This window comes from Camelus ferus, chromosome 23 (assembly GCF_009834535.1).
Source record: "Camelus ferus isolate YT-003-E chromosome 23, BCGSAC_Cfer_1.0, whole genome shotgun sequence".
In the NCBI taxonomy this organism is placed as follows: Eukaryota; Metazoa; Chordata; class Mammalia; order Artiodactyla; family Camelidae; genus Camelus; species Camelus ferus.
In genome coordinates, this window is record NC_045718.1 from 31,971,468 (window position 1) to 31,988,250 (window position 16,783).

Sequence of the window (16,783 nt, forward strand, 5' to 3'; positions counted from 1 at the left end):
TTGTGTTTTTGGAAAATCTGCACACATGCATTAGCAACCTGGAAAACCTCATTCAATAATTGCTTTTCTTGCCTTTGAAAACATTTGGTTTTGATTTTATAGCAACTGCTCTATACCGTATCCGTGCATTGACTACATATGGAAACTTTATGGCATCAGGGACTTCAGCATGTTTCTTCCAAACACGTTTAACCTTACGATATTACAATTCCACTTCCTCACCCAGCAGGTGTTTTGCAGGCCAACCTTTCCTAGAGACAACTGTTCGCACTTAAGGAGTGGAATCACCGTCCTGAGAACATAAAGCACCACGGGGGGAAGGCCCAACTCGTCTGAGTGAACTGTACTCGGACAAGTATTTCTCCTAAATATTACAAAACAGTTGAGGCTATTTGTGCTAAGACCCCACACTGCACCACACGTACAATAACAAAACCCAGACAATGGTTGGAATATTAAGATAAGAATCTAATAAAGCAGGAAGATTGGTGAAGTAAAGGAAATTAAAAATGGCCTATAAACCTGACCACTATATTTTTTCGCTAATTCCACTCAGGGTGAGTCTGGGTTCAGGGACATAGTCCATGGTGTAAATCAGAATGAAGTATCTGTACCCTCTTTCCTTTGAATGTGCATTAGACAAATTTTCAAGAGGATCACTCCTTCGACCCTAATATCTTCTTCTGCATACCATGTAATATTTATCTTTCAGCTGCCTGATCTAATTTTGTAACTCTTTAGACCACGTCGCAACATAGTTGTAAATGCAGCCCACTTCTGGGATCCCGGGTTGCAGCAGGCAGTCCTTTTGCAGTGACTGAGCAGGGGGACAGTTTTCTTTGAGGCCCTACTGCCGTACCAGCCACTTAGGCTAGGGCCCGCGGTGTTATCCGTGGCCCAGCTGTAAACAGTGCACATCATTTCTCAACAGGTTAAGTCTCAAACAGTACACACAGATGAAGGGCTCATCCTCCCTTTACAAAAGGAAGAAACAGAGGGCGCAGGGTGAATGAAGGGTGCGCGCGGGTGACCTGGGGATCTGAGTCAGAGGGCACGCTGCCTGGTGCCTGGGCCGGGAGCCTCCTGCCACACTGCAGTTTTCATGAGCATCCAACAGCAAGTCCCTCAAGTCTACTCATAGATTCTCAGCACCTGATTATTGGGTTTACTTTGGAAAAAGATCAGAAATAACTGTTAAAACAAATAAACTAAGTGTCACAGGGCTAACTTATGCTCAAGTGACATTATATGGGGGCCTGTTTAAAATGGGCCATTTGTATTACAATGAGACCCTCCACAGTAAATTTTCCTTTCTCAGCTTACAAAGATTTTTTTCTTTTGCCCTTTTGCAGCCTTTCTGCAAACACTCTCCTCTTTCTCCCCTTCCTTTCTGAACAGAGAGCCAGGCTTCAGAGAGTATGAATACCTCCTTTTCCTGACCAACCACCCAGTCCTTAATCCCTGATAGCCTGACTTCTGCTCTCCTGGCTCTTCTGAAACCGCCAGGATTAATTAACCAGGCTTGGTTTTCATCCTCCTTAACCTGAGCAATGTTTAACACTTTAGCTACCGCTTTCTTCCTAAAAAAAAAAAAAACTCTTCTTCCTCGATTTCTTCTCTATTTCCTTTAATATCTCTTCCCTATTCCTCTTGTCCTTTAAGGGTAAGCATTTCAAGATGTTGTTTATCAAAACTTTTCTAGCGGCATCAACTATCAATTTAGTGGGAGGAATGATTGATGCTACAGGACTTCACAGAAGGAAACATTACAGAACTCCCTCTTTCTTGAAGGAATAAACTCATTCAACAATTAGTATGACTTAGTAAGGAGGCTGGCGTTCTGGGAATAAAATAATGGCAGACATGGGATACTCCAAGGAACTTAGAGCCTAATTCAGAATATCACACAGGTACACAAATACCTGCAAAACCAGGTCAACGGAGATGTGTTTTTGGAGGGATACAGATAAAATGTTTCGTGAATTCAACAGAGGAAGAGGTTACTTCCAACTGAGGTGGGAAAGAGAAATCAGAAAAGACTAATTTTAGGAAGAAGTTGTATTTATCTGTGTATATACCAAAAATAAGACATTAAGACTTTAATAAATACCAATCTATGAACAGAAAAAAACATATATGAATCTTTCAAAATAGAAAACTTCTGGTCATTGAAGAAGACCCTATAGTTTCTAGAAAAATGGAAATTCATTTTCTTAATATGTCATATTTACTGGTATAACCTCTTTCCTTCATCTTTTTCCATAATTTTTTTGCAAAAATGGGTAAACAAAAGGTAGTATATGCATACGATGGAATATCAATCAGCCTTAAAAAGGAAGTAAATTCTGACACATGTTACAACATGGGTGAAACTTGAGGACATTATGCTACGTGAAATCAGCTAGTCACAAAAGGACACATAGTGTACTATCCCACACATATGAGGTATTAGAGTAATGGAATTCATAGAGTTAGAGTAGAATGGTGGTTGCCAAGGGCTGGGGGGGGGAGGAGAAATGAGTAGGTACTATTTAATGGGTATGGAGGTTCAATTTTACAAGTGGGTAAAAGCTCTAGAGATGGATGGTGGTAATGGTTGCATAATAATGCAAATGTACTTAATACCACAGAATTGTACACTTTAAAATGGTTAAAATGGTAAATCTTATGCTCTATTTTACCACAATTTTCAAAAATAATTTTTTAATGTAAAAGGCATTTCCTCATTAAAATTTATGTAGTAATTTTACTCCAGAGAGGATAACTCCTGAGGTAGGCTTCAGAGTTATCTGCATCTGAGCTAAAGAAGCAAATACATTTCAAAGATCACTAAGAGTTTCTTAATAATATTGTATCTGGAAACACAGTGTACAAGGACATCTGATGCGACATGCTTTTTTTCAGAAACTCTTGTCCATTGAAAATTTTGCTTTTCCACTGAAAAACTAAAACTCGACAATTTCCCTAAAAAAGAATCCTTCCATCTTAATATGAAAGCAAAAATTTTTAGAAAGCGACACAGACAACCCATCTGAAATAAGCTGCCATGAATTCAAGTCATGGTAGTTGGCCAAACGGTCCTTCTCTCATCAACAAGTAAGACATTGAGAAGCCATTCCATTACAGAAAAGAATTCGAGATAATTAGGCAAATATAAATGATTGAACTCAAGCAGAATTTAAAGGCTAAACGTCTACCTTGAGATTAAAACCACTTTTGGAGATACAAGATTCCTCAAGCAACCAAGTCAGGGGAAATTTATTTTTCCTTCACAAAAATATGAACGAGGAAGGTGAAAACAATAGCAAAATGTAAAGAAAATACTAAGAGGAAAAAAGCATGTCACTAGTTAATAAGATGACCCAGATTACTTTACCTTTTTGGTAACTTGAAAGGTCTGGATGGTCTGGAAAAAAAGCAAAGGAAAAAGAATCAGAAACAAGGCATCATAGGTGAAACAAATGCTTTATATACGTGTTTAACACCTTTGCTTGCTATCTCTCCTTATGGAAACATCCAGAAGGGATAAAAAAGACAATCTTCGTTTGAGAGATTTTGGATTTAACAATGAATGTTGACTGTCTTATACACCAGTAAGTGAGACCTTCCCAGACTCTAATCACACCCTCCTAAGGGAATCACAGTCACACCCTGCAACGTTCTCCAAACCTACAGCTACAGATTCCCTCATCCTTCTCACTACTGGAAGCCACATACCTGCCTCCAATCTAAGCTGCTTCTTACCTATCAAGGATCTCCTAACATCTTTTTTTTTTTTTTTTTTAAATAGGACATCAATACCTTCTTCAACTGGAAATTCCTTCTTCAGCTACAAAATTCTCTACTCATGTTTCATCCTTCTCAAATACAGTGGCTCTCACAGTATGGGATGAAAACCCCTGAGACTTCCTGAGACCCTTCACAGGGTTTGTGAGGGCTTCCCTTTACTAACTCCATCACTGGTTAAGGCGAGATTTTCTCCATAATTTTATATGTTTCAACCGAATGGCAGACCGCAATAGATTGACTGCAGAAACAGATACGAGAATCCTACTGTCTTTGCAAAAATGTGAAACAATGTTAATCATCTCATTAAACATTTTTTTTGTTTTGGAAACTATATTTTTCATAAAAAATGTTATTTATGTTAACATGTAAAGGGCTTATTGTCATTATTTTAAATGAGGTAAATTAAAAATGTGAAATCTCACCGTTTCAATTCCAGTGTGGTACATACAGAAATAACTCACATAAACAAAATACTTCTGGATCTTTAATAATTTTTAAAGTATAAAGGGGTCATGAGATCAGAAAGTTTGACAACCATTACAATGAGAGGCTACTTATATATTTGTTGAATAAATGAACAAATTTCCTACCTGTGTACTCTCCCCTAACCTGTAATCTTCCAGCATGCTGCCCCATACTTTGAGGAAACAAAACAAAACAAAATGAAAAATCTATCTTCAAATCTTTCTACTTCAAGCTATTACTCTTCCAAATAGTTAGAGCCCTACTTTAGAATTTCTTTGAGATCTAAAGTTTCCTTTCTTATTTTCTCTCTCCATTTACATACATGTATTCATTCTGTAAAAAAAAACAAACATTTATTTCACTCCTGGTATAGCCATGAATGAGACCAACAGGGTTCCAATCTTCATGGAACTTACATTCTAGAACGTACTTTGTATTCATCTGTTTACATGAAAAATGCATATGTCCTAAATTCATGCTTTATATGTGAATGTCTTCATTAATGGCTCTAAGTCCATTAAAAATAATAAAGTCAAAGAAATGGAACAATCCCAGAGACTGCAAGCACTGGAAACAATCTTAGAGAATACATGTTCCAATTCCACCCCAGTCCTGTTTCTAGAGACGGGCCTCAGCTTCCCTTTGGTCATTCAGGGTCTTAGGAGCAGAGCTGTAGCGAGAACTCGTATTTCCTGGTCACTAATCCACTGCTCTTAGTCCTGTGTGTGTCTGTCTGTAATACCAAGGGGAAGAAACAACATAGGGATAATTATAAAGTATTCATCTGTCATACAGGAAGAAGTATTATTTCTTTTGGGAGATGTGGAATTGGAAGCCAGAGTTTTCAGTAAGAAGAGCATGAGAACTTGTTGCTTTATGAACAAGTATGAAACCGAATATTCACAGCATTTCTAAAGAATACCCCCCAAAATGCATTCTTTTTATGTATGTACAATAAAGAGAATTCATTTTCAAAAGCTAAAAACTGACATTAAAAGCATACACAGGGACTATATCCTCTTTGTGTTCACATCTCGGTAACCTTGTGTAATGTATGATCCTTTGTCAGATCAGACTTTGCTGGATTAATGAATGAGCATCTTTTATTACTTTTCTCAGGCTCAGCAGCTTTGAAGTCAGTAGTCAATGGACAGGAAGAAAATGAGGCCATAAATATCAACAGAGGTAGATTTAGTTCTATTTTCTGTTTGTTTATTTCTCTCTCTGTTATACACACACACACACACAAGAGTCTATAACTTCAGCCCATTCTTAGCTGCCAATCCGACGCCCCTTTACCACTTTACCACGTTATCTAAGTTTTCATGTGTGTCTCTGAACCCTGTTCTCTTATTCAATGCTGCAGGAATCGTTAATCTGATGGCTAATCAGAAAGGTTAAAGTAAGAAATTTGAAAAAAGTGCCATATACATTCCTTAAATATCTAATTGTAACTTAAATGTATACTCTGCTGCCAATCTTTTCTTACGTATCGTACTGCATTGTCTATGATTTCTAGTTTTGGAGGACTTAGGATACTTGTGAGTATCGCAAGTAGACTAATTACAATATATGATCTAGGTTTTGGTGATGTTCCCCCAAATCTTTTATAGTTCTTTCTCTCATGCCTAATTCAGTATCAATTTCTTTTTGTAGCAATTCACATTTACCTAGTTTTTCCAAAGCCTACAATTTTTTCACAAGGACAACTCTTTCTTTTAGAGCCTATACATAAATGGATTATTTTAAAAATTTAATTAAATGACATAAAATGGCATGCATAGGTTTGGTGAGCATGCGTGTCAGATATGGGGAGGAGAAGCACGTGGATGTGGTAGTGAGTGGCCTGCTGGGCCATCTAAACGTGCAGCAGGAAGGCCCATACCCCCAACCCTGTGAGCTGGTACAGTTGGAAATGTGCTCTACACAAAATGAGCACTTCAATACATATGTTTGCTACTGAAGAGGTCATGAAGAACGTTTCGTTTTTTGGGGGGTAAATCTATCAAGGAAAAAACCCCACAGTATTTTCAAATATAATTATATATTGATTAAATGTTTTATTGAGATATAATTCACACCCCAAATAACTAATCCATTTAAAGTGTACACGTTAATGGGTTTTAGTACTTCCACAGAGTTGTTCATCCATCACCACTACCACACAGAGCTTTGTAAAGGACATGTTATCTGAACACCAATGATGAAGCTATTTTATGAGCTTCGTGAGAAAATTTATTTTTACAGAGAGGTTGAGTAAGATACTGACCAAAGAAGCCAATCACTTAACTGTTACACAAAATCTCAATTTTTTACTCCCAGTTTTCAAGTTCCACATCCTCAAAAATACCTCTTGAATTTTCACAAGAAGTTAATAGATCTTGCTGTCACTAGATCTAAGGTGATCTCCAGAGCCACAGTTCTGGGCTAGATCATACTATGCAGTTACAGTATATTTTATTATATACATTTTGGGTTGTAACAAATGTAAACATTCTCTTTTCACCAACTCAGCCTCACTAGTTTTTTTTTTTTTAACTGAGAAATTCATGCATCCATAACTCGTTTACTCCCTAGAGACAGGAACAACTACATATTCATCACATTCTTTCTGCTTGAGTAAGACTTCATTTTATGTTAAATTTGAGACAATAAGTAGAGATTGTGAACATCAGTTAAGAAAGAAAAATTGAGGTTACCACAAAGATACCTCCCGGGAAAACATTAGATCCCTTTGAAGTTTTTATACTAATGGACATGACAAACAGATGTTTGAAACACATGAAACCACAACTGCAGGTTACACATGAAACCTGTTTGATTTATGGTTTACGGTGTTGCCATCTTTAATTCTGTCCTTACAATCTCTTACCAGAACATATCTGTTTAAGGAGCAAGCAACAGAATCCACCATATACTTTCAAAAGTAGTCTTCCTCCATTTATATGATCTTTCCGATTTGCTCCTTTAATAGCTATCGAATAAAATCTACAGAGTGATTTTTTTCATCCTAACCTCAGTATTGTGTTGCTAAATAACAACTAGTAAAAACAAACACACAAGAGAGAAACAATGTTTTTCCCAAGGTTCATTTACCTTTCAATACCATCTGGTCAAAACCCATGCCAAAAAACAAATAAAAAACTAATCTTAGGTAGGAACATCTGCCTGTTCTTTGGGTAGGGTTTTAGCCTTTTTTCTGCTGAGAAAAAGCCCCAGGGCAGATGACATTTGCGTGCTCCACCAGGCTGTGGTGCAGACAAGCTTGAGTTGTGCACAGTTCCCAGACGGCAAGCTGGAGTGTCGCTCTTTCTCTCCCATTTAAGAAAGCGTTTCTGCATGCAAGTGGGTGACAGTGACATGATTGCAGGGCTAAGCTCAACCCTGCTTTCAGACAAAATAACGCACTTACAGACTCGGTGCTCTTAATTAGCAATTAATTGCCCCAGGCACTTTACACGTGAGCAGTGTAATAGCAGTTGAGAACCTTGGCTCCAGCGCTCCAACGACCAGTGAACCGTGGTATGTGCACATACATCAGTCAGGGGGCAGCTAATGAGACTGTAAAGTTCTCAGGAGGAGGGAGGGTGGGAGGCACTCAGGACAATGGGGGTTGGGGGAGATACCGTGGCAAGAAAAATTTTTTTAGATGTTGAAGAAAGAGTATAGGAGGGGAAAAAGTTAACAAGAAACAGAAGAAATTCTAGAACAGTTACAAGTGGTCTGTTTCTGTATTTCCCTCACCTCTTCTCTCTCTTTTAATAATTTCTGGAAAAGAGTAGGGGATTGTAGAGTGAGGGACCTGGGAATACTAAAACATGAAAACATGCCACCCATCCAGGGAACTCTATTGTTGACATAGCTGCAGAATTAATATCACAACTTAGAAAGGGACCGCATCAAGTTTCACAAATTCCAAATAGCCCTTCTTAGCATTCAGGAAAAATCAAAGCTATGGAAAAAATAGCTTTGTATATTCTGAACAACTAAAATGCTATGAAGGAAATAGATTTTCTGCTTCATGGTAGTAACCAGATTTAAATAAGAAAGTGCTTAAAATAGGACATTTTAGTCTCAATAGTCCCATATTTTTGTCTCAGTTGGAGTGTGCCATATTGCCTTTTGGTAAAAGAGTATTCTGCACATAAAAACTTCAGTTCGGTGCTGGTATGTTAGGAAGAAAAGTATATGAAAGTAAAAAATCCACACTTTGAGGAGCATTCTTTAAAAGATTTCCAACAAAAACAAAACCAATCTTCATCACTAAGTATTTCCATGAATCATCACTGGCACATGGGTTCCAAGGTGAAGATGAAACAGATACACTGTAGACTAAGCTTGGCCTCTAATTCATCTTCATGCACCAGAACTAAATGTTTATGGTCTATGTCAAGTGATTTGAGGGATAACAATAACCACAATGACTTGTGTAATGTATTTCCTGACTGCTCAAGACACGTTGACTCAAAAGTACTGGTCATCTCGACGTCTCAAACTGTCATAACTGACCAGAGTCCCACCACTATATAATGTATAAAGTAAACTAGGAGTGGGGGAAAAGGTTGAGAATGGAGGGCAAATATTTAAAGAGCATCTAATAAATACCCAGCTCTCTATAAATGTTAAAAAAAAAAAAAAGAAATCCAGCATAAATTAAATAAATATGAGTCTGAGGAAACTGTCTTTAAGAAAATAGTGAACTTAAGCGGGGGGGATATAGCTCAGAGGTAGAGCACATGCTTAGCATGCACAAGGTCCTGGGTTAATCCCCAGCACCTCCATCAAATAAATAAATAAAAACCTAATTACCTCTCCCCAAAATAAAATGAAATAAATTAATAAATAAATTTTAAAAAAGACAATAGTGAACTTAGTAATCAAAAGATGTGAGGTCAAGTCTGGGCCCTGAAACTCATTAGCTGAATGATCTTCAACAAGTCCTTTAATTTCTCAGGATTTATGAGAAATTGATAACGCCTAAAAATGATCTATATGAGTGACAGTGTTCTGTAAACTATTGAGCGTTAGCCAAAGGGAAAAAAGGTGTAACAACTACCACTACTATCACTACTACTATCACTACTACTACCACCACCACCTACTACTACTAACTACCACTAACTACTACTACCACCACCACCACCTACTACCGCCACCACCTACTACTACTGCTGCTACTACCAGCACCACCTACTACTACTACTACTGCTGCTACTACTAACTACTACTACTATCACTACTAGTACTACTACTATTAATACTACTACTACTACTAACTACTACTACTATCACTACTATTACTACTACTATTACTACTACTACTACTACTAACTACTACTACTATTACTACTACTACTACTGCTGCTGCTGCTGCTGCTGCCCACCGCCATTACAAGCAGTTCATCTGGAAATGGCGTTCAAGCATGAGTTAAGAAGTAACGCTGAAGACTAATGAGGAGTAAGGTGTAATGCCCTTCTATTCATAAGCACCGTGAAACTTTATGGTTTACTTTACTAGATTCAAATGGCACTTGCTACTAGCTGAATATAATAAAAATGAATGGGTTTCACCCACAAGCTTAATTAGAATAAGAAATTGTTAGAATTGTAAGAAACCCTAAAAGTCATCCCTCTAATCTTTGTTGTCATATAACAAAGGAGAAAAAGGTCCAAGGTCACAGAGCAAGTCAATGAAGAGCCAGGTCTAGAATGCAAATTTTCTGACTTGATCCTATAATTTTTGGCTACAGTCTGGAAAAGAGTGCACTGGTGTAGGTTATGAGATACTGCTGGTGAACCAAAAATGGGAGGAAGAGCAGAACAGGAAGACCTTTTTTAAGAGCAAATGCTACCTGTTCACAAGAGTACATATGCAAGGATGTTCACTGAGGTATGGTTTATAATAAAGAAAAAAATGGGAGCAACCTATGTGTTCATCTATTAATAGGAGGATGCCTAAATAAATGGTGGTACATCCTAACTATGGGACACTGTACACAATCACTACACACACACACACACACACACACACACACACACACACACAGAGGCTGGTATGGAAAGAGACATGAGAAATCTCAAAACAATTCACATGGCATTTATTGGAAAAACAATACACAAAATATGTAAATTTATGTTAAAAATTCTGAATCATGGCAAATCAACTGCCACGTTCATGATAGGAGAAAGAATCAAGAGTGAGTTTTTACTTTGTATTTTTGAATTCTTCAGGAGAACGTATTCACGGATTAGTTGTATAATTTAAAAGAAGTGAAAAGAACCTTATAAAGGAAAATTCATATGTATTCATTTAGGTACATGTGGCTGAAATATTTTATTTGAAACTTTCTCTCACTGATAAAGAATCTGGGGAGAAAGCAGGCATCCCGGCTAACTATATACTAGATGAAAAGAGGTAACACTATACGTACATTTTCAAAGAATTTAAAACAAAATATATTAAATACAAAATCTATAGTTAATTTTGTTCAATTCAAATATTTACTGCACAGTTTAAATGACACTAAGTCATTTGATTTTCATTGGAATCACTTGGGTAGCTTATTTTAAAAAGGGATTTCCAGGGTCCTCCCCAGGGACCTTGTTCAGTAGGTCTTGGAATAGAGCCTACACAGTCAGAACTTGAACCATTGCTTTGGACAATTTGCCAGGAAAATGTGACTTCCAGACAAGAAACTATTAGGGAATAATACAAGAAAATAATTGGCCTTAAAAGTATAGTACAAAATGTTAAGTGAAGGGGGAACAGAGTAGTTCAAAGAGTAGCCCCTGAACCTGACATAAGAAGTAGAATTTGAACTAGGTCTTGAAGGACAGATAGATTTCAGACAGATAAACAGGAGGCAGAGGGAAGGAAACAAACACTGTACCAAGATCTATGCTAGAGGCCTTCACGTAGCAGCGTGAGCAATGCCAACAGGACTTACGAGGGAAAGTGAGGAGGGCAGCTTACTGGAGTAGGGAGCGGGAAGCAAGAGACCAAAGTAGGTAAGAGAAACAGGAAGTTGCTAAAGATCCTTGAGCAAGAATGGACATGATGGAAACACCATTTTAGGATGACTGATCCGATGGCAAGATGCAGGAAATGCTAAAGAAAAGACCAGGTTGGGAGCTGGTGTAGTGTTCTAGGTAGACAGTGCTGAGAAGAAAAGAAAGGACAGACTTTAATCTTCCCTTCATGATTCAGAAAGCCTCTGAGAATCTTATAAATATGTAAATCTATTGTTATAAATACATATTATTATATATACTATATAATAATATTAAGTATAAAACCAATATATTTATTAATTATATAACAATTTTATATAATTATGTAACTTCATACTATATTATAAAATATATAATTTTATATAATATATATTTTATATAATTTTACATTATATAGAATTATATAATTAATAATGTTAAAATATGTATATATAACAAGAAAAAATTTTGATGAAATTTTGGATAAACCAAGGTTTATATATTATATGTATAACACATTTCCATACTCTCAATTGTTTAATATTTATATATAATAATGTACTTTAAGTATAATTAGAAATGCCTAAAACTACACTTATCTTTATATAATAAATTAAAAATAGTGGTAGTAAAAATAAATAGTAGTAGTGGCTACTGAAATGAAGCTAGTGATAATGTGAATCACAACACAACACAAAGAGGGTGTCCAAAAGGTTAATCTGGAAGTTGAGGGCATAGCTTTCTAAATTCATTTTGGGGACTTACATCAAGCCTGATTCAACAAATGTATTTTATTACTTTCATTAAGGTAAGAAAGACACACAAGCACATCCCTATTTTCAAAATTTTATGCATCTTATCTGTAAAAAAGTAAAAAGGTTTTGCATCTTCATGACAAAGTGTACAAATTATACAAGTAAGAGCTTGTACAATTATATGAATAAGAGTTTGTACATTAATTAAAGCCTCAGTAAAGGTGTATTTGCATTTCTGAAAATGTTATCTATTTTATTAATAGGACAGATCTTCATCAACTAGACTAGAGATCAAAAGTATAAACATAATCATAATTCATAAACTTGCCAATTGTTTTCTCCAACATTTCTGGTTTTCCATTTTTAGTATAACATGTCCATATTTTGTTCAGTGTAAGAACTATAATTTGAGCTCAACATTACAAGATTATTCATCTTTCTGAAACTCATTTCCTGCATATTTTGTATTATTTTGGCCCCCACAAGATTACTCAGTATCATACAAGTTTGAGCTTGGAAGGTTAAAAGTCACACCTGCTATCAAAAAACTTTGGGGGTGGGGAAGTTAAAAAAAATAATAAAAATCCACTATATCAAAATGACTTCCAACAGTGTAACCAATACCTTGCAGCTGTTGTGATATCTTCATTTTACTGGACAGGAGGATAGATTTATTCCCTCAACTTCTATAGAAATTCTTTGGTTATGCTTTTAAGAACAAGATATAGTGAAATTGATTTTTCTTCCTGAATTAATTTTCTCATATTTAGCTCTTTAAAAGTTAAATTTAACTCAATGGTCAAAAGCTTTAATAAAAAAGGTCAAAGTAAAACTCTAACACAGTTTTTATAAAAATAATACTGATAGAAGGTTTTCTTCTCAAAGTCTGAGGTTAAAAAAAAAAATCAGCTATGCTTAAAAGAATTAGACTGAGAACAAATGAGAATTTTCTGAGGGAAAAAATGAGGAAAACCTCAAGATGGCAGGACCATGTGTTCTCAAGCTGTGCTGAGGTCCTTGTTACACTCTGGTGCTAGGGTCACCAGGCTAAAACTGTAAGTTCACTGTATTCAGTTCATAATGCTGTAGATTCTGTTCACATCCCCAAAACTTATCAGACCAAACACCATGAAACAAGGTTTAGGAATTTATTCTAAGAATAACGTATTAAAAAGACCACAGTGAGAAGTCAGAAAACTTGTTACTAACTGGGGATTAATTTTGGGTTTTAACCTTTCTGGCTTCAATATCCTCATCTGTAAAGTAAAGAGAGTTGGATTAAATTATTTCTAAGGTCCTTTCCTGCTGTGAAAATCTATTGTATTCTCTTGCGGAATTTTAGAGAATTCAAGTCATCACAGAAGTATTTCAACACTCTGCCATGCACAAGCTGGGAAGCCAGGTTCCCCTAATCAAAATTCTACGTTAAAATACTTCATGTAAAATATTCAGTGAAAAACAGCACCCTTCCCCGCCCCCCCACCCCAATTAGGTAAGTAAGAACTAGTGTTTTGAAAGGCTTGGGTGGGGTGAGTATAGCTCAGTGGTACAGGGTACGCTTAGCATGCCTGAGGTCCTGGGTTCAATCCCCAGTACCTCCATTAAATAAATAAATAACCTAATTATCACCCCCCTCCAAAAAAAAAAAAGATTAAATAGTTGGACTAAAAAATTTTTAAAAGGCTTTGAAAATGAATATTGGCTCTTTATGTGACTAGCTAGAGAGATTGCCTTTTTAAATGGCTAGATACATAGATTAATGGGGGAAAAAAGGGCGAGGCAGGAGGATGGGGCAGAGATCCCTGTGTTAACATCAGGTGAGCAGGGAGAATGATAAAGTGTGATGGCAGTAACACATCTGTGCTAGTTTGTGTCACAGGAGGGAAAAACAGCACAGGAAATCATACGAGGTTATCAAAGACGCTGGTGGCAAGATGTGGTCAGGAATCACCTAGTTCACCAACCTAATGGGTTTTACCAGAAGAGCAAACATGAAAGACTGCTCAGGTTGAAAGAGTTATTCTATGTCTGTGAGTCTATTTCTGGTTTGTAAATAAAATTGGTATCTTAAAAAATTTTTTTTTCTTTTTTAAGAGAGACATGCAGACATAGAAAACAAACTGTGGCTACCAGGGGGAAAAGGGAGAGGTGAGGGATAGATTAGGAGTTTGGGATTAACAGATACATATTACTAGATATAAAACAGATAAACAACAAGGACGTATTTTATAGCACAGGGAACTATATTCAATTTCTTGTAATGAGCCGTAATGGAAAAGAAACTGAAAGTGTGTGTGTGTGTGTGTGTGTAACTAAATCGCTTTGCTGTACACCCGAAACTAACATTGTAAATCAACTACACTTAAATAAAAAATAAGAATTAAAAAAGAAGTTATTCTGAGGCGATGTATTTTCTGCTTTCATTTTGGTTTTGTTTTCTGATTATAAAAATAACACATACATTTTTTTAAAGTCTGAAAAATGCAGACAATGATGAAGAAAAAATATCAGCCACACTCTTACTACACAGGTCTAGCCTCCGTAATTCTCTTTGATCTATTTCCTTTCAGTATTTTTCCTTTGTGCCTAAATATACACCTTAACTATGCACACAATTAGGATTATACTAGATGCGTGAAGTATTGTCACTTATTATGAATTTTTTCCATGTAATTAAAAACTTCTGAAAATATGATTTTTAGTAGCTGCATAATGTTCCACTGTATTTCCCCAAATTTATTTAACATATGCACACAGTTGTAATCACATCAATATATTAATTTGTCTCTTTTGCATATATATATATATCTTTCCTATTTATTTCTAAGAGTCCTGTATTAAAGCTACAAAACATCAAAATTTTCCTAGTTTGTGATATGCTTTTTAACATGCATTTTAAAATTTTCAATGGCTGTAATTTTCCGTTGTAATTTTGATGACTACTTTTACAGTTAAAGAGTTATCCTTGATCCAGATGTCAGTTTTTCCCAATTTCACTTACTAATAATCTAGACCAGCCCTATTTCTTTGTGATGCTTCATCTATTATTTTCTGTAAGCCCTCACTTTAAGGAGAGAAGTAGAGTCCAAAAATTCATTTTTATAAAATATATGGCATTTGATATTGTGAGAATAAGGAGCTGATCATGGCACACCTGTTCAGCTAGGAGACTGAATTTCCACAGTTTGGCTGAACCTTCCAAATCTGTGCTGGTACGTGTTTTGGTGCCATCTAGTAACAGTTGTTCACTTGGGTGTAATTAGCAGTGGGAACAAATGTGGATTCTGAGGTTGACTGGTCCTTCTGGAACTACAATAGTGGTAACAGAAATCTCTCAGTTAGATGGTGCCTATTTTATTAAGCCAGATTTGGGGAAACTGGGCTGAGAAAGTCAGAGAAATATGGAGATCCACTTTCTGCCTCCCCCCTTCCTAAAAGAGGGTTGCCTATGATCAGAAGATAAGAATTTCAGCCTGGCCCCATGGGGGTGGAAGTCAGGAGCCCCTTGAGTTATCACATAGTTTTACTGTAGTAAAGCTTTATACAGACTAGGGTTTGTTTTATCTGTCCCATTGGACCCACTGATCCAATTCTTTTCACAGAATCACATTGTTTTAGCTACTTTGGCTTCAAGATAGGCAAGTCTCAGGAGGGAATGCATTTAGGAAATCCTAATTCTTTTTAAACAACTAATAGATTTACAGCATTATTCTTGCATTTGTAACTTGAAAGCAGTTTCAGTTAGTGAAAGATCAAAAGAGATGATTAAAGGGGCCCCCAACCGAATACAAGAAATTTAATTCTCCGATGACATGCACATGGTAGATGACAGTCTAGAACAAAGATCCTTAAGGACATTTCAAAAGTTTTTCAGCTCAGTCAGAACAACTTCCTAACAAGACAACTGCATGAACCTCAAGGGCAGTATTACAGCAAATTTCCCATCTGCTTCCCTTGTGCACAGATATTTCTTACAGAGTAAACTCACATTCAACTCTAAGTCAACTGAGCATAATAAGTTTTCCCAGAACCTGACTTATGTCATAGGTTGAAGTATTTTGGAGGAAAAGGCTTACATATGTAGAAATCAAGAGCCCTCCCTTGTAATAAATGTTAAAAACACCCTTTCTTTTCCTTCTTCCCAGCACTAAATCTGGCTCTTCCATATGGAAAACTTAAATCTCTTCATAATCTTGGCTTACCTCTATCATAAAATCTTTGGCAGAAGGATGGGAAAGATGAGTTACTACCTTCCCTAAGGAAGGCTGCCTAAGGACAGCCCTTTATTTTCTCAGCATTATTAAATCATTCATTTTTGTCATCTCTTCCACACCCTAAAAATTCCAATTCAGTGTGTGCACTTCTGAGCAGTGAAAAGTAAAAACACATTTTCTGCTCTCAAGTACCAAAATAAGAAGATGAGAGGCTGACAGAAGATGCAAGAGTGAAAGCAAATAAGGCAAGAAATGTGCAAGAATATGATTATGTCACAGAATATTCTACTTTACAGATTGCGAAATAAAATTGCAGCTTAACTTTGCTATCTTCAAATTAAGGAGAAATATATATACATATTTAAACAGTAAGGTGATAGCTCAGAGTGGAACTTGGTTTATTAAAAAAACTCTTCCTGGGATGCAGTGAGCATGCTAGCCCTTAAGCTTTCCTCCTGCCTCCAATCCCCCTCCCACTACATAATCAGGAATATAAAAATTAATAGACTGTTGTCCCTGTCTTCCAAGTGTATAAAGGACTGGCTAAGAAGGTGAAAGGATATTTTAGAA

At 36.3% G+C, this 16,783-nt stretch overlaps 1 protein-coding gene across 6 annotated transcripts in view; it reads right to left on the bottom strand.

Moving 5' to 3' along the window:
• The window catches only part of DISP1 (dispatched RND transporter family member 1), a 174,450-nt gene that overhangs the window by 18,421 nt on the left and 139,246 nt on the right, over window positions 1-16,783 (bottom strand). For all 6 annotated transcript variants that reach the window (XM_032466641.1, XM_032466642.1, XM_014562150.2 and 3 more), the window contains one exon: window positions 3,377-3,406. In XM_032466641.1, coding sequence (XP_032322532.1) covers window positions 3,377-3,406 — 30 coding nt within the window. The remainder of the gene's footprint in view (window positions 1-3,376; window positions 3,407-16,783) is intronic.